Source organism: Phocoena sinus, chromosome 15, assembly GCF_008692025.1.
Source record: "Phocoena sinus isolate mPhoSin1 chromosome 15, mPhoSin1.pri, whole genome shotgun sequence".
In the NCBI taxonomy this organism is placed as follows: Eukaryota; Metazoa; Chordata; class Mammalia; order Artiodactyla; family Phocoenidae; genus Phocoena; species Phocoena sinus.
In genome coordinates this window covers 3,949,205-3,972,116 of record NC_045777.1, presented here as the reverse complement: position 1 = coordinate 3,972,116, position 22,912 = coordinate 3,949,205, and the positions used below count along the sequence as shown (strand labels likewise).

At 44.4% G+C, this 22,912-nt stretch overlaps 1 protein-coding gene across 13 annotated transcripts in view; it reads left to right on the top strand.

Moving 5' to 3' along the window:
• Nucleotides 1–22,912, top strand: part of ZNF831 (zinc finger protein 831) — a 174,068-nt gene that overhangs the window by 84,740 nt on the left and 66,416 nt on the right. The window contains exon 5 of one of the 13 annotated variants that reach the window (XM_032605028.1): nucleotides 16,874–17,774. The exons of 11 other annotated variants lie outside the window; for them this stretch is intronic. In XM_032605028.1, the coding sequence (XP_032460919.1) occupies nucleotides 16,874–16,893 (20 nt within the window). In that variant the 3' untranslated portion in view covers nucleotides 16,894–17,774. Of the gene's footprint in view, nucleotides 1–3,974; nucleotides 5,130–16,873; nucleotides 17,775–22,912 lie in introns of those variants that run through there. One more of the 13 variants, XM_032605030.1, reaches the window with a different exon arrangement.

Genomic DNA, 22,912 nt, shown 5'->3' with positions numbered 1-22,912 from the left:
GGCATGACATCACCCTGATGCGTTCTACTGGCCAAGGAGAGTCACAGACCAGCCCAGATTCAAGGCGTGGGGGTGGGGGGGGGGGGGGGGAACTGACTCCACCTCCTGATGGGGGACTTTAAAAATCACATTGCAAAGGGTGTGGATACAGGGAGTGGTGAAGAATGGAAGCCGTTTTTGTTTGTTCTTTTGTTCTTGTAGTCAGTCAACTCTGCTTTCTGTTTAGTGCGTGTGGTTGCAATTTACCAGCCCTTAAAAAAAGGTGGTTCGTCTTTTCACATAATGGGTGGGCTAGGGATATGCGCTCTGGGCTAGTGCAGCTGGGCAGGGAGCCCAGCGGTGAAGGGTCCCTCCACCTTTCTGCCCTGTGCCTTCATCCTGTGCACAGGATCGTCATCGCAGCCCCTCCAGGCGTCATGATTGCATTTCAGGCAGGGAAAAGGCCTAAGATCCAAAGGGGCGTGCCTTTAAAAAGCTGTCTGGAGTCGCCATGTCCTCCTGAAATCCCACTCCTGGGCATATATCCCAAGAAAACTCTAGTTTGAAAAGATACCTGCACCTCAGTGTTCATAGCAGCACTATTTACAGTAGCCAAGACACAGAAGCAACCTGAGTGTCCATCAGCAGATGAATGGATAAAGAAGATGTGGTACATGTATACAATGGAATATTACTCAGCCATAAAACAGAACAAAAATAGTGCCATTTGCAGCGACATGGATGGACCTAAAGATTATCATATTAAGTGAAGTAAGTCAGACTGAGAAAGACAAATATCATATGATATCACTTATATGTGGACTCTAAAAAAACGATACAAATGAACTTATTTAAAAAACAGAAACCGATTCACAGACATAGAAAATAAACTAATGGTTACCAAAGGGGATTGTGGGGGGTGGGTGGGGGGGAGATTAATCAGGAGGTTGGGATTAACAGATACACACTACTATATATAGAACAGATAAACAACAAGGACCTGCTGTAGAGCACAGGGAACTACACTCAATATCTTGTAATAACCTATATAACAGAAAAGAAACTGAAAAATAATATACATACATATAACTGAAAAAAAAAGATTGCTAAATACCATCTGTATCTACTACATGATAATATAATATAATTTAATTCCCCCAAAGGCAGGTAAATATAGAAGGAACAACTTAAGGGGGAAGAATATGCCAAAAAAAATAATCATAAAGCTGTCTGGAGGGTTTCCAACAATCCCTACTTCCATCTCATTGTCTAGCACTGGGTCACAAGCCCACGCCTGGCTGTAGGGAGTCTGGGAGAGAGTGTTCTAGAGGAGCACTAAACATCTTTGGGGTTCTATTGATGAGAAAGAAGGGGAGAGTCACAGGGGGTAGGTGACTCCCAGCGTCAGCCTCAGCAAGTGATACTAGCGTTTCCATCTGAAGCCGTCTTAGAAAGTTTACTTAAAAAATAATCTTGTTGAGCAACTAAGCCTGTGTGCCACAACTACTGAGCCTGTGCTCTAGAGCCCGTGCTCCACAACAAGAGAAGCCACTGCAATGAGAAGTCTGCACACTGCAATGAAGAGTAGCCCCCGCTCACCGCAAACTAGAGAAAGCCCGCACGCAGCAAGGAAGGCCCAATGCAGCTAATAATTAATTAATTAATTTTAAAAAGTAATCTTATTTAAGTGAAAAAAGGGAGTTAAACATTTTTATGTAATTAATAGTCTCTCTCTGTAAAAGGCCAGATAGTAAATTTTTTACTTTGCCAACCATACAGTCTCTATTGCGAAGACTCAACTCTGACGTTGTAGGGAGAAAACGGCCACTGACAATATGTAAATGAATGGGCATGGCTGTGTTCCAATAAAACTTTATTTATAAAAGTAGGTGGAGGGCCAGGTTTGGTCTTCAGGCTGTAGTTTGCTGATCCCTGGTCCAGATAGTTTGTAGATATGACAGAATGGTGAAGGCTTCAGCAGACAAGCCAAATTCATCAAGGTTGTATGGGGATAAGCAAAGTTTAGGTAATAGTCTAAAGTTTATTAGACTCTTACTGTAAAATATTTCTCATCACTGTGGTATTTAGTATGATAAAGCTTTGGCTTCTCTAGTGAAGAATGAAAATAACAGTGAATTTTAAAAGATACTTGTAAAATTTTATTTCTCTCACAAGTAACAATTGGGTTTAAGTAGGACGATCTAGGATGGTGGTTCGATGGTGTGGTAGGAACCCAGTTTCTTCCTGTCTTGTTGCTCTGTTCTCTTCACCATAGCTTCCCTGCTTTGTGGTCTAGGATGGCTGCTTCAGCTCCTGCCATCACATCTGCACTCCCTCTAACAGGAGAAAAGAGGAATGAGAGGGGACCAGCCCTCCCTTTAAGGGCATGCCTTGGAAACTGTGTATATCACATCCTCTCACATCTCGTTGGCCAAAACCTAGTTACCTGGTCATACTTGGCTGCAAGAAAAACTGGGAAATGTAGTTTCTAGCAGAGTGGCAACACACCCCATCCAGAAAGTGGGTTCTCATTACTAAGAGGAAGGATTAGAGAATAGGGAGGCAACTCCCGTGCTCTGCCACTAGGGCTAGAGATATAGACGGGGTGAAAGTCCAAACTTTCAATTCAGTTAATATTCATGCCAGTAATGCCATTTTCCAGGTACTATGTACATGCTAAAATTTCCCCTCTGTGCCTTGATCATGAGTCTCTCTGGGCAGTAGTAACATCTTATTCGTTTCCCTACTCCCCATCACAAGTTAAAGAAAAGATAGAACTTTGAAATTCTAGTTAGAGAAAAACATGTTTCTGTTTGTTTATCTGCAGAAAGCAAGTGATGCCACTTCAAGAATCTTGTTACTAAACACCCTTGTTCACGTCGGCAAGCTCGGGGACGTGCATTTCTTCCTTAAGTTCTTTCACGTGCTTCTGCTTTTAACCCCTTTGGCATGCTCCCCCCACCCCCAACTGTCAAACAAGGAACCAGGTAGCTTCTTTTGTCCCCACCATTCCAGGTCCTGCACCTGATGGTGGCTGGTTTCATCTTGTCACTTCCGTGCAGTCCTTGCTGCTTTTCCTCCATCGCCCACTGAAGGAATCTCAAGTTATATGGTGAGCTATGGTAATAACAGTAGTAAAAACACCTTGCTATTATCTACACAGAACAAGGTGTGAGACTGTCATAGCTGCCTGAGGGTGTCCCATTATTCGTACATGTGCTACTGTTTCTTCCCAGTACCCCCGACTGGTCAGCTGGGGAGAACTCGTGGTTATACCTATATATCCCCTAAAAGAAAATGAATTTCAGTGGAACAGAGAGGATGGAAGCTGTCTGGGGCCCGGAAACGTGAGCTGGCTTGTAAATTTTGAGGCTCTGCTTCCCTTCATGGGGAAAACAGGGCTGAAACCTGTGGTCACCTTTAATCTTCTTCTTCAGATTCCCTTCGGACATAGAGCCTGTTACGTTCAAAATTCAAACTGAGCCTTTGAAGAGAACTACCGCTTTAAAGAAAAAAAAAAAATCCTTGATGAATGCAAACTGACATTAAATGGAGTTTCAAAAAATGATCAGGGTTTTAAAATATGATTATAATCAGTGGGAATAGTGGAGCAGAGTCAAATCACTATTGATTTCACTCGCGGGGGTGGGAAGGAAGAACTGCGGTGAATTCATCAGAAAAGGAGCTTTTCTGTAAAGCCTGACCAACTGGGAATGCTCCCTGGGGTCCACCTCTGCCCTGGGGCCCCTACCCGAGTGGCTGAGATGCTGGACACTTATTAACCCTTGACGAACTTCCCCTGGAGCTTGTGCACCTACCGTCACATCAAAGGGGAAAAAAATCTCTGTTCGGGGGTCATATTTGCCATTTGAGAAATCAAGGGGAAAAGCAGCATCTAGCCCAAATTTTGGAGTCAGACCGATTTAGTTTCACTCCCTAAGCTCCTTTCACAGGTACGGATTATCGAGCACCTAATATGTGCTGTTCACTCATAGACCTTTAGGTGCTGGAAGAACGGGGACCATAAAGACAGGCCGTGAACCCTCACTCATGGGGCTGACATTCCAGGTGGAAGGAGACGGGCCACAAACCACAAATTAATGACTAAGACAACACCGGGCGATGATGATACAGGCCACGCCAGCAGGAATAACAGCCCTGCCGTTATCCCAGGAGCATTTATCCCAGGTCCTGAGAGTGGTGCTTGTGGTATGAACCCATATAACTCCTTCAAGCGCCCTGGCAGGAAGTGCTAGTTTCCTCCCATTACACAGATGAGGAGGCACAGAGGGGAGTGATCTGTGCATGGAGGTGAGCATTTCTTTACAACTCCTGGCCGGCTCAGTAACCGTCCCCCCACCCCCGCCGCGAAATGACTGGCTTTGTGCCTCACAAGGCCACCGTTTTGGCCAATGGTCTCCCCCCAACATCTGCCTTTGAGCCCCTCTGGGTGCGGTGGGGGGAAAACTTGCATAGCAGGGGCACAGGTGGCCTCACCAGAATCAAGGGAAACTCAGCTGCGTCTGTTTCCGCCCTAGACCGTAGGACGGCCGAAACACAGAGCTCCAAAACAAACGAACAGGAGACCCCAGTCTCATCAGGAAATAGCCAAGAACTTAAACTCTACCAAAGCTGGTCAGATGAAAGTTTTATTTATCAGACCTAAAGTGCACCTCTGCTTTATCCCAAACACACGGCAGGAACTGGGGAGAGACCTTGAAGGATTCTCTCAAGGCCTTTCTCTAATTTTCCTGAGGATCAAAGCCGACAACTGCCTTCACCACGTGCCCAGCGTTGATGAGTTAATCCGTGTGTGTGTGTGGTGAATGCGTGTGTCTGTGTCCATGTCTGTGTCCGACAGTCTGCGACCTCCCCCCATCCTCTGAAAAAGAATAAAAGAGAAAACAACCCAGATGGGCTTCGCATTCTCACCGCTTTGCCTCCCTCCTGCCGCAAGCAGCTTTGCCACTGTGGGCTTTGGGTTCCTCCCTGAGAAGAAAGGTCAGCCAGCAGTCTGGGGGGTCTCGGGGTCCTTTGGGGAGTAACAGAGCACAGAGGTGTGCCCCTCACCTTCAGACACAGCCTCACCTCGCTCCACACAAGAGCTCCATTCTTCAGCTCATTCTGTCCTTGAAGAATTGTTCTGTTGGTTCTTGTCATGGTTGATGTTAAGATTGGTTTCATCAGAAGAAATAAAACACCTTCTAACGGAAATCGTGGTGTGCCTGTGACCCGTGCAGCGCACAGGGCCAAACTCAGAAGGCCCCAAGCTTGGTCTGCTGGGGTGACTTGAAATTCTTTCTTTCCTTGCAGTTGTATCGAGATACTACAGCACTGTATCAGTTTAAGATAACACAGCGTCATGATCTGACCTACATACGTCATGAAATGATTGTCAAGGTTAGCGAACATCCACCCTCTCATATGGATACAGAATTTGAGAAATTAAAAAAATGTTTTCTCCTTGTGACGGGAGGTCTTAGGATTCACTCTCTTAACAGCTTCCGTATATAACATAGAGCAGTGCTCATAATATTTCTCCTGTTGTATGTTACATCCCTGGCACTTTTTTACCTTATAACTGGAAGTCTGTACCTTTTGACCACCTTCATCCAATTCCCCCGCCCCCGCCCCCGCCCCCGGTAACTGCAAATCTAACCTCTTTTTCTATGAGTTTATTTTTGAAGTGTAATTGACCTACAGCACTATGTTAGTTCCTGTTATAGAACACAGCAATTCGATATTTCTATACGTTTCAAAATGTTCTCCATGATAAGTTTAGTTACCATCTGTCACCGTACAAAGGCATCACATAATAATTGACTGTATTCTCTACACTGTACATTTTACACAGTGACTCATTTATTTCGTAGCTGGAAATTTGAACCTCTCAATCTCCCTCACCTATTTCTTCCTCTCCTCACCCCTATCTGTTCTCTGTACCTATGACTCTGTTTGGTTATTTGTTTGTTTGTTTGTTTTTGTTTTTAGATTCCACGTACAAGTAAATCATACAGTATTTGTCTTTATCTGTCTGACTTATTTCACTAAGCACAACACCCTCTGGGTCCATCCATATTGTTGCCAATGGCAAGACTTGATTCTTTTTTATGGCTGAGTAATATTCCATTGCATGCACATACCACATCTTTATCCTTTTGTCTATTGATGGCCACTTTATCCATCCACCTATTGATGCTTCCATATCTTGGTTATTGTATGAGTTGAAATTCTTAATCATTTTGAATAAAGACCCCACATTTTCATGTTCACTCAGCCCTGCAAATTCGGTAGTTTGTCCTGACAGCCCAGTACCCTGAGTAGTATCAGAGAAAGTGGTTTGAAATGGGAGAACTTAAAAAAAAAAAAAAAATATATATATATATATATATATATATATATATATATGTTTACTTCAAGACCCATCAGTGAAGGAGAAATGCTCTCACAATACATCTCAGAAGAAGAGCTGCACCGTGTACCTGAGATCTAAAGAATAAGGGAGAAAGTGTGGACTTCCAGGAGGTTTTTAGGTGCCTCTTGTCTCTGACAGCGTCTCCAACTTTTCTTGTTTTTGATGCCCTTGACGGTTGGGAGGAGTCCCGCTCAGTTGTTGTGGAGAATGTCCCTCCACTGGGGTTTGTCTAATGGTTTTCTCGAGGTTACACTAGGGGGATGGGCCTGAGGAGCAAGACCCCAGAGGCACCATGCCCTTCTCATAACATCCTATCAAGGCTAAACCATCAACATGACTTATCATTGCCACTGTTGACCTTGATCACCTGGCTGAGGTCTCTCAGGTTCTCCATTGTCAAGTGATCCCACACCTCCTCCCACCATTAGACATTTTACCCACAGGAACTCTGCTTCTCTCCACCGGCAGTGTCCAGGACTGCCTCTGCGTCCCTGTTCTACCACTGGCTTCCTTCGGTTGCAAACTCTGCCCTGAAGACTCTCCTCACTCGCCCAATCTCATCTCCTGTGATGCAGGAGGTAATTATTATTTCTAGAACAAAGGACCCAGAGCCGCTACTGGTGACCAAGTTCACCATCATCTCTACCCGAACCAAAACATTATTGGAAAAGTAAATTACTTTTATTTTCCTTGAAAATATTTGATAGGCAGTGCATGAGAATTCTCGCTGAGAAAATAGACCCAGAACCTATCATCAGAGGAGAGATGTTACCTATATAAAAAAAAGAAAGAACCACCGGGTACATTTCCACACTGAAACCTATTTCGCATTTTATTATTTACCCTGTACTCTTTCATCGATTCCCATCTCCTCTCCTTGAATTTATGAGCGGGTGGGCATAGCCTCCTTCCCCTCGGAGGACCTTTGTGATAATGGAGCATGCATCCGATTCTCTGCCAGCGAGGGCAAGGTAGCAGGGGAGGGCGATTTCAGTGGGAAAAAGTGGATCGCCTTGAGTCCTCACCTACGGGGGAGAAATGTTTCTGAGCTAAACAGACTAGGAATTTTTTTTAAAATAGACTTTTCGAAGGCTGATTTTGCGTAGTGAGGTTAAAAATGTCTTGAACTGACAGGAAGTATGTGGGGTTCCGATTTTTCGCGGCCTGCCCGTCCATCAGTCCTTTCCCTTCTGTCTGTGTGCTGTGGCCTCCTGGGTCTGTCTGAAGTCGTTTTAAATTCATTTCTCCATCTGGGCCTGTCTGAGAGCCCTCCAAACTCAAGGTACTGTCATGACGTGCCTGGACCTTTTCTGCTTCCATCGGACACAAAAGGAAATGTGTGTGTTTGCCCCACTGGCCGACTGGCCGCTTGGACCAGACCTGCCATTCATCCATTTGTTTTCTTCTCTCCCCTCTGCCAGGTGAAGAGGCGGAGATGAACACACAGTGTCTTCCTGGGTGGCTTGGTTCGTCCCTTCAGGGAACCCTGTCTTGTGGGCTGAGGCCTCTCCTTCGGATGAGTACCATTTTCTTACGAGCCATTTGCCCTCAGGTGAATGGCAAAGTCAACCCTCGCCCTTCTGTGAAGTACACACCATTGACAAGTTTCACTATAAAAGCCAAAGTCTGCACTGTTTTCCTCTCCTAGCTTAAATGGGGAAGCAAAGGGGTTTTATTCTTTTTCTCTCCCCTGGCCCCGCTTAAACATTCTAGTGGGAGGGGACTTCCCTGGCGGTCCAGCGGTTAGGACTCCGTGTTTCCACTGCAGGGGACCCGGGTTCGATCCCTGGTCGGGGAACTAAGATCCCACAAGCCGTGCGGTGCAATCCCAAACCAAACCAAACCAAAACAAAACAGAAACAACTGTAGCGGTAGAAGTTATGAGCCTAACGAAACTCTCATCTGGAAAATGTGTCCAGACCTGCAGTTACTGGAATGCGGCCGTTGCGCTCCGACCTCCAGAAAGCGTTTCCACGTGGCACCTCTGTTGAATGTGATCATCTCCACCGTGCCATTTCTGCCGCCCCGTCCTTCCCCTCTTGTGTTTATTAGAGACTCGCCCGGCTTTCTCACCCAGAAAAACCCTTTGTAACAGTGAGCTCTCCTTGGTGGCCTCTCCTGGTGGGGCTGGGTTAGGGGACGAGCATAGATAGCCTGGGGTCCCTGGATCCATGGGGATGGGAGAAACAACTCTGAGATTGTAGAGACTGGTAATTTCCGAAGGTTGTCGCTTTGTGGTGGTGTTAAACATTTCTTAACCATAGTAGAAGGGCCACAGAATGCTGCTCCTCTCTTTGTCTTTTGCTGGTGGGCTCGTCTCCGCAGGGTTTTTGGAACCCCCATGAGTCATTTCATCACCAAGGGCTGTTGGGGCCAAGTCCCCGCTCAAAACCTCTGCGAGGCACCTCCTCACAGAGGCGGCTTTATTGATAATAATGGCTCGTCCTGAGTCAATCCGTCCCTGGGTTGACGGCGGCGTGCAATGCCTGGAGCCTGCGGGGAGGCGGTGGCTGCCCGGGCAGATGCTTCTGAGCCCAGCCAGCTCCCCTTCCCCACACCTCACGCCGGGGGCCAGAGTTAGCAGGTGCAAATGCAGGCACCCAGTTAAAGCCGAATCTCACGCGAACGGTAAATACGTACGTGTATATATACACACGTGCATATATGTGTATATAATATACATGCGTATGTATGTTAGCGCGGTATGCCCCCAAACATAGCAATAAGACACATTATGCTAAAAATGATTCATTGTTGACCTGACATTCAGATTTAACTGGGCATCCACGTTTCATCCGGCCGCCTTTCCCTAAGGCCCTCAGACCCCCCTTTCCAGCCCAGACCATCCTGGGGGGACTCCATGTGCTTGAAAATGGACCTGAATGTTCTTTCATGTCTGATTTTGCGTCTGCATTTTCCGGTCAGCCTGGGGGTGCTCTGTCATCTCTTCCCGTCTGCGTGGCGCGGGGCTCTTCCTGCAGCTGGGTTGACTCCTGGGCTGTCAGTTGTCCCAGCTCTTAATCGGTTGCCTCTTAAGAGGGGTGGGAGGCTGGTCCGCTCACCTGGGCACCCGGACCCCCCAGTTTCGCCTGTAATCGGTCTATTTTGATCTCTCTCTCTCTCTCCCCACTTCCCTTTGTGTGTCCCTCTGCCCGTCTTTGCTTTCTGGGTTGCTTCCCTTGGGTAAGGCATTTCCTTCTGTGACCTGAGGCCGCTCAGCCAGACACCCAGACCCCAAGCGAGGTCGGTGAGGGAGGCGTGCATCCTCTAAGTCCTGTCACTCCACCAGTGATGAAAGGCCACCTTCACTTTCTTTCTTTGCCAAGCCAAACCCTGGAAAGAAAGGGGTTAATTTTCTCTTCTCTTTGAAATATGTGCGGGAGACAGCATCAAAGCTGCCCCATTCTGGCTCAGAACACACACTCAGAAGCTGTAATCAGGGGTGACCTTGTAGGCAGGGTGCATTTCTACACTAAAACCTATTTGAAATTTTATCCTCTCCCTCTTGCTATTTCATCTCCTCTTGCCCTCCCCCCTCGTATTTATTAGAGGCTCGGTAGGGATTTCTTTCCCTGAGAGAACTTTTATAATAATGAAGTATGCTTGGCAGACGCTCACGGTGAACGTACAGGATTGGAGGGTATTCTACAAGGGAAATGGGCAGGCTTGTTTTCCTCTGTCCGAGAGAAATAGTTAAGATAAGATAGACTAATTATTTCTCAAGATGGAAGTGTTGAAGGTTGCTTTTGCATAGAGAAGTTGAAAACTCCTTGAAGGGGCAGAAAGCTGCTGTGAGCATCTTTATGACTTCCCTCCCTGGCAGGCTGCTGTCATCCTGTCCCTCTGGGTGCCAGCATCCTCTGGGGTTCAAGCCCATTTCCCATCTTTCTAATGCTCTCCCCACAGTGACTTTTCTTCTTTTTAGATTTTCATGAGAGGTCTGACTGAGAAAGCTTACCAGAACCCCCTCTTCGGTGCTTCTAGCCCTCATTCTTTGATAGATGTTCATACTATTGTCCCATTATTTTTCTCTCAGCTTTCACAGAAACAGTGTAAACTACTTTATTTCAAAACCATTATGTTAGTTTACTCCATGATAATTTAAGCCGTGTATTCTTTTTCTGATTTGAATTTAGTAATAACATATTTTAAAACAGAAGTCAAGAAGATTTCCTGAATAAATTTCCAACAACTGCGACGTTTCCGGGTTTTTGGGTTGTTTTTCCCGTCTTTAACGTAATTTACGTAATTGAGTCATCCTTTCTTTCTCCAGGCATTTTAAACAGACCCTGGGACTTCTATGAGGAGAAAATTTTGGAGTGGGGGGGGGGGGGTCGTCTTATCAAACCAGCTGTCTTTGTCTTTGATTTAAGAAAATAACCAGGGGCCAACTGTGTGGTCAGGTGCAGTGGTGCCCCCAGCCGGACCCTGCTCGGGACCACCCCCAGCGAGGATTCCAGAAACTGCTTGAAGGCAGGAGTTTGTAAGACTGTCTTCTCTCCCTGGAGCAAGATTTGCATATTTTATTTTTTTAATTTTTTTTTCTTTTTTAAGTATTTATTTATTTTTGGCTGCGTCGGGTCTTAGTTGTGGCAGGCAGGCGTCTCTCCAGTTGTGGCATGCGGGCTCAGTAGCCCCTGCGCGGCATGTGGGATCTTAGTTCCCAGACCAGCGATTGAACCAGCGTCCCCTGCATTGGAAGTCAGATTCTTAACCACTGGACCACCAGGGAAGTCCCAAAATTTGCATATTTTAAATTCTGTTTTTCCCACAACCTCCTTCACCTCTGTATATCATTTGTGCAGAATTGTATATCTACCTCAAGTCTCATCTTCCACTCCATTCCCTACTCCTTCCCCAGGTGGAATTTTCTGGATGTGTGACATTATTTATACTCTTTCCCAGACAAGGGTTAAGGGGCATCTCCCACTTTCTGTAGGATCTGGGTCTTCCTTCCTAAAGTGGTTTTGACTTGCAAAACAGACTCCCTTTATGGGTGATGGAGTAGAAATCTTCAAGGAAAGACGTAAAGATTTCTTAAATGCCTCAAAGCGTTGACTTTCTCAAAAGTCCTAATATGTCAATCGCTGTTCTTAAAAAAAAAAAAAAATCTAGAAATCAAATTTCTTAATGAGTTTGGTAGGGTTAACATTTATTTCTGGGGCGGTATTCTTTCTTCTTTATCCTCTCTTTTTCCTTAATGTTGCGTTGGGAGTCCTACCTGTATTTCCAGGAAAGCCTTTGGTTGTGTAACTGAGCTTTTACATTTCCAATGTGTTTTAAGCAGACTGATTAAATGTAGGGGGAGATAAAGGGTGTGACCCTGAGTCTAGGAGAGTTTCTGAAGTTAAAAAAAAAAAAAAAAGTCCTGAATTCAAGTTTCCCATCATAAAAGGTAGAATTTCTAAAGCTGGTGGGAGGACAAAAGAGTGACTTCATGGGATTCTGAAAGACTTGGGTCTATCTCTTCCTGCTATTACTCTTTTCCCCTTTGTTCCATGCACTTCCGAGTCAAGCCTCTTCATCTCAGGGCAGAGTCAACCCTTGGTATTTTATTTCCTACTTCGCCTGAAAGAACTCACGACTGTCCCCCTTTATTTTCTGCCAGCATCCGTAGAAACCACATAGAGGCTTTTGCTCAAAACAGACTCATTGAGTCGCATTTTGCTACGGAATTGCAGTCACAGGAGTACTCTTTCTTTTGAGCCGGAAATCTTGAGAAAAGCTGAAGCCGAGTTGAAAGTCCTTCAGTTATGGCAAAGTCCACCCAGTAGAGTTTCTTTCATTATTAAGAAAAACCCCACTTAGAAAATCAGGCTGAAAGCATACATTCTTGAGTACATTTTGGTCTGAAAAGTTTTCAAAGAGTCTTTTGAGCTGCCTTTATTCTTTTCCCTTTCTCTCAGTCCCCTTTGCTCCTCAACAGTATTTAAGAAATGCTGTCGAATTCTGTGCGCGCACAGGATTTCACATTATTGAAATATTTTACCTTGACTCCTTCGCTAATGTTGTTTAGGAGAAATAGCGGGAGAAAGTTTTCAGCTTTCCAAACACTTGCCTCTCCTCAGAAAAGGTAGAACTATAGTGGCAGGTGCTCTGAAGAAAGAAAAGAAATGCCCAAGTACCATGTGAGATGGCGTACCTAAACACGTTACAAAACCAGAAGAGTGTTCTCTCATTCTGTTTCCTGGTTTTCTTGTCTAATTAACTTTTACTGCAGTTTAGGTTTGAGGGAAGAGCTAGATTCTCCCCGAACATTTATCTTTTCACAGAGACTGAACTTAGAATGTTTGCTTTCCTAAGGTGAGTGGGTAACCAAAATGGAGGAAGCCAACGCCAATATTTTCTTTCTCGTCTTTGTTTCTAGTTGGAAATTAGTCAATTTCCCCCCCTTATCAGGATTAGTGAAGGAGAAAAGGGAAGCTCTTTCTTCCCAGCTATTACCATTGAAATGGATCAGTTGCTTCTTTTTAAGGATGCAAATCTTGAGGACAAATGAGCTCTCTCAAATATCTCAATCATATTTCGAGAAATGGACCATCTTTTACAGACTCATTTAGTAATGAGAAGCATTGAAAACCATAATTCGAAGGGTAGATACTCTTGATTTCGATCTGGACCTTATAGATCCCAAATGGTATTTTCAGTAATTGTATTTTTTCCCTTTCACCTCATACCCAGAGTGGCTCTCTAAATTTTGGGTACATGCTTATGGTCTGGGAACAAACTTTTAACTTCAGGATTGATTTTAAACATGGCTTTCCACTCAACATCTTTCAGGGGGAAAAATAAATCTCTGAGAGGGAAATCTTAAACTGATTGCCTTTCATCAAAGAAGGGAAGTAAGCACCACTAAGAGTAGTTTCTGAAATAAAACATATGATTGCTTAGAAAACTGCATTAGGAGAAAGAAATACTCTGGCATGTAGTGAGATTTCGATAAATGTGTTTTTCTGTCCCTCTGGTGGGTCCTTCAACTATGTTGTCTCTGAAGAACCCAGTTGAGGTTTCATACTGTTCCTCTCCAGAAAGTGGGCATAGAGGGAACCCACCTCAACAAAATAAAGGTCACACATGACAAACCCACAGCTAACATCATACTCAATGGCGAAAAGCTGAAAGCATTTCCTCTAAGATCAGGAACAAGACGAGGATGTCCACTCTCGCCACTTGTATTCAACATAGTTTTGGAAGTCCTAGCCACAGCAATCAGAGGTGAAAAAAAATAAAAGGAATCCAAATTGGAAAAGAAGTAAAACTGTCACTGTTTGCAGATGACATGATACTATACATAGAGAATCCTAAAGATGCTACCAGAAAACTACTAGAGCTAATCAATGGATTCGGTAAAGTTGCAGGATACAAGAGAAATTCACAGAAACCTGCTGCATTTCTAGACACTAACAACAGAAGATCAGAAAGGAAACAACCCCATTTACCATCTCATCAGAAAGAATCAAATACCTAGGAATAAACCTACCTAAGGAAGCAAAAAGACCTGTACTCCGAACACTATAAGACACTGAAGAAAGAAATTGAAGACAACACAAACAGATGGAAAGATACACCGTGTTCCTGGATCGGAAGAAGCAATATTGTTAAAATGACTATACTACCCAAGGCAATCTGCAGATCAGTCCAATCCTTGGATGGTTTTTTGAGGTGACATTTTCATGATTCCTCAGGCTGTTCATTTCCTCTCAAGCCAGATTAGGTGTCCTTGTGGTATGACTCATAACCCATCTCCTTTGTGGCATTTACCACAATACAAATCCTTATATAATTATGTCCTAATTTTCTTCTCTTCACCTACGTGTGTACTACCTCAACGAGGCAAAATTGAGCTTCTTAAATCATGAACAGTAAACCCATATCTAATTCCAGGGGGAAGGAGCCTCTTCTGTGCTTTCTCCTGGCCTCATTTACTTTCTTTCTCACCGGAATCTCTTCTTTTGAATTTTCTGTCCGTACCTAAGCTTTTAAGGGACTGAAATATTTTAACTGGATTTTTTTTTTTGGTTAACATAGTTTAGGAAAAATTCCTCTGAGGCAGACGTTATCAAAGCAGCTGTCTTTCATTGAAAAAATAGAAAGGTAAAGAGAACTTCTCTGACAGGTACTTCCTGAGATAAAAGGTTTACCTAATCCTGTTGAAAAGGTAGAATAGTTCAATATCATGGGAGGATGGTGATGCAATTCTCTGAAATTAAGTAGCTGTGAATTGTGTGTGTGTGTGTTTTTTCATCCTTTCAACTTTTGTTAGTTGAGTGAACTGGGATAGGTGGGGCTGGGGAGGTTTACTTCATGTCACTTGTGCCCTGCTGTCTTTGTCACACATTGCCTCCAGACGTTTTCCTGAGAGAAACAAAATGGCAGCCTGAACTCCAGGGTTCCGTCACCCACCAGTTCCCTCTCCGCCTCTGACTAGAGCTAATGGCTCCGTACCATTATTTTTCCTGTCAGATTTAATGGGGAGATATTCTTTTCCTAAAGCCATTAGTTAAGTAATATTGCTTACAGAATTGCTGAAACCAGGGATAACACCTCCTTCTCAGGGTGTAAATCTTAAGAAATGATGAGGCACTTGCCTAAACACATCAATTATGTTCCAAAGCCTGAACTTTTTTTCTGCTACAATTTTCATTTAGAGTTAAGAAAGTTTGAAAGTAACGATCCCTCAAAGTAGGTTCTCTTGATTCAATTTTGGCACTCAATAATTCAAATAATATTAGCTGGGCTTTTCTTCCTTTCTTTTCTTTGTTCGTCATTTCATTTTCTCTCTTCCCCACAATTTGTCCTCTCTTTATTTTAAGGCACTCTCTTATTGTCTGAGGATGATCCAAGTTTCAACTTATTGAAAGATTTTAAGCATACTTTCCCACTAAATATATTTTTTTAGAGAAAATGGTTAAGTGAAGTGTTCTCAAACTGATTGCCTTTCATCAGAGAAAGAGAAGAGAAATTTAAATCATAGAGAAAAGTGGTTTCTGGAAAAAAGAGATTGGAAAATGATTACTCGGAAGAGTCAAAATTTCACACAAAAAAATGAGGCTAGAACAGAAATACTTCAGATTTGGTTAGAGATGGGAAAATATATTTTTCTTTTCCTTTTGAGTCTCTCAACCTTTTCTCATCCTGAGAAACTGAACTCTTGGTATGAGGGTGTGAGGGTCCATCTCCCTCTGTCAGATGTGTGTTCTGATTGAAATGACTTCCCTTGCACACTCTGGGGCTTTTCTTCATGACCTTCAGTCTGAATTTTAGAGCCAGTGTCATTATTTGCCTCTGATTTTTCTTTCAAACGAATAAAGCAATCCCATACTTGTTGCAACAGAAAAGCAACATTGACATATGCAAGGAAAGCTTGACAATCCCCAGCCTCATGGCCCCCCGAGGTTGCCAGAGTTGGGCTGATGTGCCATCACGTACATGATGGACACTTTATTTTGTTGTTTACACAGATAGATCATACCATACATAGTCATCGACAGCTCTTTTCTTCTTAATATATCTTGTATATAACTCTAGGCATATATTACAGATTGATAGATAGATCATTTTAATAATGGCACAAAACCCCACAGTATAGCTGTACCATATTTATTTATTCAACTCTTCCTGTACTGATGGATGTTCCTGTTGGTTCTGTTGGTTTTCCTACCACAGCTATTGCTGCAGTAAATATTCTTGCTCCATTTTGCAAAGAGCAGTTGCTGGATCAATGCGTGTTTTGTAATTATAAATTTCATTTTATAAGATACTACTAAATTACTTTTCAAAAACAGGGTTACTCTCCCGTAAGTATCTTTTTAACAGTATTTTTGAAAAGAAACTCTGCTTCTGCAAAGGAGCAGAGCCTGCGCGGAGACTAAAGCCTTCCCTTCATCGTGGGCGCCCTTGAACCTCTTCGTGGACAAAGGGTCTCACGCTGGCCTCTCTTGGCAGCCCTCAGGCCACGCATACGTTGGTTAGCACGGCGGGCGCTGTTGTTTGAATATTAACTCGTTATCAGTGTTTAAAGGGAATCATGGAACTCAGATTTCTGGCTTCTCTTGGAAAATGGATAGTTCTGGCAAACTGGATGCTTGGTCCTCGGTGGTCTTGGTGGGTGGGAGCTGAGGGGCAGCCTTGCCCTTGGAGGCTGGGCCTGTCCTCCCTCTCCATCCACGGCCCTCACCCCAGGCAGAAGCCCTTGTTTCTGTTATTGGTCTGGCCCTGTAGCTTTTGAGTTTGTGATTCTTGGTTTCAACCAGGGTTTCGCAGCCGTGGCCCTGTTGACCTTCGCAGCTGGGTCCATCCAGGGTGGGCCGTGGGTCCATCCTGTGTACCGCATGTCCAGGAAAGTCCCCGGACATCACCTCCGGCTGAAAACCACTGGCTCAAACAGACCCACAAATCCCATTTTCTTCGGTAGATGTTGAGATCAACTTTTCCAAGCGTGTTCCTGAGCCACTTTCATTATTTCTCTCTATCCTGTAGGCCTCTGTCTCGCTTTCTGAAGGAATGTTGTTGAATTCTGTACACAACCAAGCTTTAAAGTCACGGAAATATTTCAAACCAGCCCCATTCGCCGAATTGCGAGAAAATATCTGAGCGGAGAAAGTGATCAAAACACTTTCCTTTCATCTCCGGAACAGAAGTGTAGACACGGCCGTGATTCCAGGTGGTTTCTCAAGTAAAGGCTTTACCTAATTACACACACGTAGAAGGTACAATTTCTAAATACTGGATGAAGAGGCTTGAATAAGTCCCTGGAAGAAAGGGAGACATTGCCTTTGTTCCCTCGGGTTTTCTGCGGTGGTTGTTTTTTTGTGATTTAGGGCCTCGTGCAAGCACCCTTCTCCCCTTCTGTTCTCACAAGAGTTCTCCTCAGAATGTTCCCGAGCATCAGGAAGAGTCAGCAAGGCTGGGGAGGGGGTCTCTCCAGGGCTTTTCTCCCCCTTTGCCTTCTCTCTCCTTCTCTGACAGGAGCAAATGACTTTCCTACATCTTTTCTCATTAGAATTAATAGAGAAGTATTAATTCTTTCCCTAAAGCTATTAGTTAAGTCACAGAGCTCCGGAATTGCTGAAACAGGGTAATTTCTCCTTCCTTCCAACGTGTAAATCTCGAGGCAAGATGAGAAGCTTTTGTGATTGTATCAATTAGGTCCCCAGGAAGCGACCCTCATAGACAATTTTCGTTTAGCCATAGGAAACTTTTAAAATAACGATACATAGACTAGATGGGCTGCTGTGTTCTGTCATGGCATTTAACGTTTCAAATGGCATTTCTTCGATCATCTCTTTTCCTGACGTGATTTCATCATCCTATTTTCACTCTGTATTTTAAAGTCACTCTCTTGTTGTCTGGACAGGATACAACTTTTAACTTAAAGCAAGATTTTGTTTTTTGCGGTACGCGGGCCTCTCGCCGTTGGGGCCCCTCCCGTTGCGGAGCACAGGCTCCGGACGCGCAGGCTCAGCGGCCATGGCTCACGGGCCCAGCCGCTCCGCGGCATGCGGGATCTTCCCGGAACCGGGGCACGAACCCACGTGCCCCGCAACGGCAGGCGGACTCTCAACCGCTGCGCCACCAGGGAAGCCCCTTAAAGCAAGATTTTAAACACCGCTTTGCACTAAACATAGTCTATTAGGTGAAGAATTCCTATGCGGGGACAGTTCTTGTCTTCATTGCCTTTCATCAAAGGAATAGAAAAGAGATGAGAACCACAAAGGAAAGTGGTTTCTGAAATAAAAGATTCATTTGTGATTACTTAGAGGCGAACCTTCCGAAGACTGCATTAGGGTAGCACAGAAATACCCGATGCTGTACTCCATCAATATATTTTCCTGGCTGTCTCTCAAGTCGTTCTCTGCCTGTGGGACTCAAGTGGGTGGCCGCTCCCCACGTCCTACAGTCCACCCACTTCTGATTGTTTTTCTGATTGGAATGAATGTCCCCAGCCCCTGCCTGAGAAGAATAAAGCTTCTTCCCTCCATCATTTTCAGCCGTATGTTTTTCTTCTTCAGAGGCCTCATAAAACAAAAATTGTAATACGATTGCAGAAACAAATGAATTTACTTGTAAAAAATTTAGTCTGATATCTGGTGTGCCATAGAGCCTTAAAAAATATTGTTGAATAATTACTCAAATGAATGATTCAGACTCGGTAGAGAGAAAACCAGCCCCAAACAGGTGGCATGTGGGAACGGTTTTACAGTATGCATGGTTTTACTCATTTCATGGATACAGGTGGGGTCAGGGCCCCACTGTAACCTCTCATTGCACCTCTGCTTTTTCCTTCCTAGCATTTGCTACATATGTTTGGTGATTTTTTTTTTCCGATTGGACTTTTATTTTTTTCATATTCTTTTCCATTATGGTTTTATTACAGGATATTGAATATAGTTCCCCATGTGATACAGTAGGACCTTGTTGTTTATCCATCCTATATATAATAGTTTGCATCTGCTACCCCAAACTCCCAGTCCATCCCTCCTCCAACCCTCCCTTCCCTTTGGCAACCACAAGTCTGTCCTCTATGTCTGTGAGTCTGTTTCTGTTTTGTAGACAAGCTTCATTTGTCATATTTTAGATTCCACGTGTAAGTGATGTATGATGTTTGTCTTTGTCTGACTTACTTCACTTAGTATGATCATCTCCAGGTCCATCCATGTTGCTGCAAAAGGCATTATTTCATTCTTTTTATGGCTGAGTAGTAGTCCATTGTGCATGTGTGCCACATCTTCTTTATCCTTCGTCTGTCGACGGACATTTAGGTTGTCTCCATGCCTTTGGCTATTGTGAATCGTGCTGCTATGAACACAGGGGTGCACGTATCTTTCTGAATTCGAGTTTTGTCTGGATATATGTCCAGGAGTGTGATTGCTGGGTCACGTGGGTAGCTCTATTTTTAGTTTTCTGAGGAACCTCCGTATCGTTCTCCATAGTGGACTGCACCAGTTTACATTCCCACTAACAGTGTAGGAGGGTTCCCTTTTCTCCACACCCTCTCCAGCATTGGTTATTTGTAAGTGATTTTTTTTGTTTTGGTGTAATTATTTGCTGGCTGAATTTCTCCCCCCATTAGACTGTCATCTCCATGAGGGTATCTGCCTCCGTCACTGAATACATTGCCTGTGTTCAGCACAGTTCCTGGCACAGAGCATTGACTGTGGTCAGTGCTCGATAAATATTTAGGCTCCATCATATGGGCTCATAAATGGGCTCAAAAATATGGACTCAAAGGGGCTCAACTAGTATTTGGCATATGAGCGAATAACTGCCCACATAGTGATTCCTCTTAGAGTTCCGCCCCACTTTCCTTAAGTAATTGCAAATTTAATTGCTAGCACATTTTGCATCCTTCGATGACAGGGAATGCTTGTAAACAATTTCATCTCAGATAAATTAGTAGTCTGGGAGATTGCCCCTGGGATCGTGTTGTTGCTTATAGCTTACTCAATGAGGCCAATGTGATAGACTCATTTTTACCCCTTCCTTATAATTCAGCGTCTTTGGACTCCAATTCATGGAGGTTGGGGTATATTGGGGCAATTGATGAAAAGGCATCAAATTACTTACATTTTCAGATAATGATATTTGAGTAATATGTCTGTTAGCATTTTAACAAGGCCTCGCAATGAGACAGCCTGCAGGAGGCTTGACATTAAAGATGTCACCGGTTAAGCTGTACGTTTCATCGTGTTGTTTCTTCACTCCGTTTTCCTTCTAATTATTTTACAGTTTCCCTGTCGCCTTTTCAAGATGGCTAAATTTAAATTTGCTACAATACTAGGCAGTCTCTTCCTCCCTCCACGTGGTTTGGCAATGATTTCTGAGGGAAATTATTAAAAACGCAGCCTTTAATTCGGGTTGTGGGGGGGCAGAAACAGCACACAGAGCTGTGATGAGAGATGGGTCCTATAGTATGACGCTGGTAATTGCGTAAGAGCGGTCGAATTCGCAAAGATTGCGATAGGACGGTGGAATCCATAATTTCTGAAGATGTACAGAGTGATTCCCAGAGTGATGCCGAAACGTAAAGAGGATGCCGTTCTGTGCTTTAAACCCTTGACTGGAGCCCTACCGACCTTTGAAAAGGGCCATTCATCTAATAGCAAGGATGCTTTCCTTCTTCAAGGGTCACAATTCGCTAAACACACTTCTGTGACATTATTTGGGCATTTTTCACAATGAGTAAAGATAACGCACTTTTCTCTGTAGACTGTTAGGTCACAGGCAAATTAAATCAATGTATTTCTTCCCTTGCTTCCTCGGATGAGTCAGGAAGTTATTGGTCAAAGGCATGCATGACCTTTCCGTTAAGCTTAAAAACCCAAATGACCTGCTGAGAAGATGCTTGGCCAATCTGATTATTTTCTCTGTACTAATTGGTTTTACTTCTTCTTTGAATGAATGAATTGCCTGGTGGTTTGTCACTGTGGGAGCACAGCTTAATCCACTTAGAGCGAGGCGCTTGGGCTTGGTAAACTCTGGAGCTCTAGAAACGTTTTTCATCATTGTGGTCTCTGGGTGATTTTTCATAGGTGAGAATTGCAGGTGGATCTCAAATCCATCCATTTTCTCCATTTCTATTTCCACTGCCCTAGCCAAGTCATCTCGCCTGGCCCCTAGACTACTTTGGGAACCTTGTAGCTGGTTTTCCCATCTATTCCCCTCTCTCCTTCTTCAATCTCCATATAGTAGCCAAGTGCCTCTTTAGAAGATGTAGACCTCTTGCTGGAAACACTGGTTTCTTCACAATGAATGAAGAATAAAATCTAAACCCCTTCCAGGGCTGCCTGCACCCTACAAGATCTGAGCCCTTGGTGGCTCCCTCAGCTTCATTTTGCCCGTGCTTACCACCATCTTTCCACCACCGCCTTCCACTGATTCCTTAATCCTCCCAGCTCCATCCCACCGCAGGGCCCTGCCTCTGTTCCTCCTTTGTCTGGAATGGCCTTTGAGGGCCATTCTTATCCTGAAGGTCTCATTTCAGGTGTCCACCTTCTCAGAGATGCCTTCCTCAACTAGGCAAGCCAGTCACTCTCTGGAATCTGCCCTTCAGGGACTGTTACTCTCTATAATATTCCCTGTTTATCATCACTTTTGTTATTACTCTACCCTCTCCTGTTCATTGCATCTTTGTCATAGCCTCCTGTGTATCGTTCCCTCTCTGGGGTTCCCCCCGTTTATTTCCTTCGTGACCCCCGTCACAACCTCAGTTATCTTACTTGTCTCTGTTTCTCTTCCCCGGTCGGAACAGAGGCTCCTGAGGGCCAGGGCACCTTGGTCTTGTCCTCCAATTCCTCAGGGTTGAACATGGTACCTGGTTCCTTGAAGGAAGCCCAGGACATGTCTGTTGAGCGGATGAATGAGATACCAAAGACCCCGGTGCTGCCTCTTCAGGTGATCTCAGGAACGTGGTGCGCAAAAGTCATTGCTTCCTTTCCCAAATTGTCGCAAGGTTGATGGAGTTTTAAAGTTGATTACTCAAGCCTGGTGTGCTCCATCATCTTAGTGACCTACCCCTGGGGGTATAAGGAGTAGGTCTGTTCTTTTGGGTTCAAGGTAGAGGACAGAGCACATACACTTCCTACACTTTCCTCCCAGACATTAGTGAAGGAATGTGTTTGGAATGCCCAGGCCCAAGGGGACAAGATGACCGGAGAAGAAATGGCGCCACAGTTGTAGGGGCTGGAATGCAGAGGCTAAGTGGTCACTGATTAGCAGACCCAAGTGAACTTAATCCTTGTTTAACAGTAGTCAAGCCCTAGACATTCAGAAATCCATGGTACCAGGTGGGACTGAAAACAGGAGCGTTGGTTGAAAGAATCAGCAGCATTCAACCCCCCCGCTCTCCCCCCAGATCTGCACCCCGCCCCTGCTTCTCAGAGCCTGGTCACGTCCCTCGCTCTCGCCCCCAGATAAGACTCTGGGCTTACTCTCTGGAGACTCTACAAAACGCTGGGGAGCAAGGGGGCTGTACTGAAAACAGAGGGTTTAAACAAAGGCTGGCACCGCACATCGAGGCCTCCGCTCTCAATCCCAATTCTGACTGCAGGATGCTGGCACCTGCCTTACACTTTCCAGGCAGGAGATCAGAGAACTCCTTGGGCAGAAGCCGACCGGCCTGTGCGGAAGACCTAACGGGGATTACTTCAGGTCTCCCCACATCAACAGGGCAACCAGATAACCCTGCAGGAGGTCCACGATTGACATTTTATGTTTGTAAAGTGTTTCTAACCAGTTTTTCAGTGCGTATTTCCTAAACATGAGCAGGTAGTTAAGATTGCCAGGTATCTCAGGGAAGCCTTTAGTGGGAAAGAGAGATAAAAACATACAGAAACAAAGGAACTTGGAAGAGAGACAATATAGGAAGAGGCGAACTTCAGCAATAACAATGACAACAGATCATTATTAATCTTGCCTGAGACAGAAGGGAAGATGTTGGAGCCATGAAATAGTAACAGGATGCTATAAAGAAGGAATAATAATGATTAATAATAATAATGAAATTCAAAACATGATAGC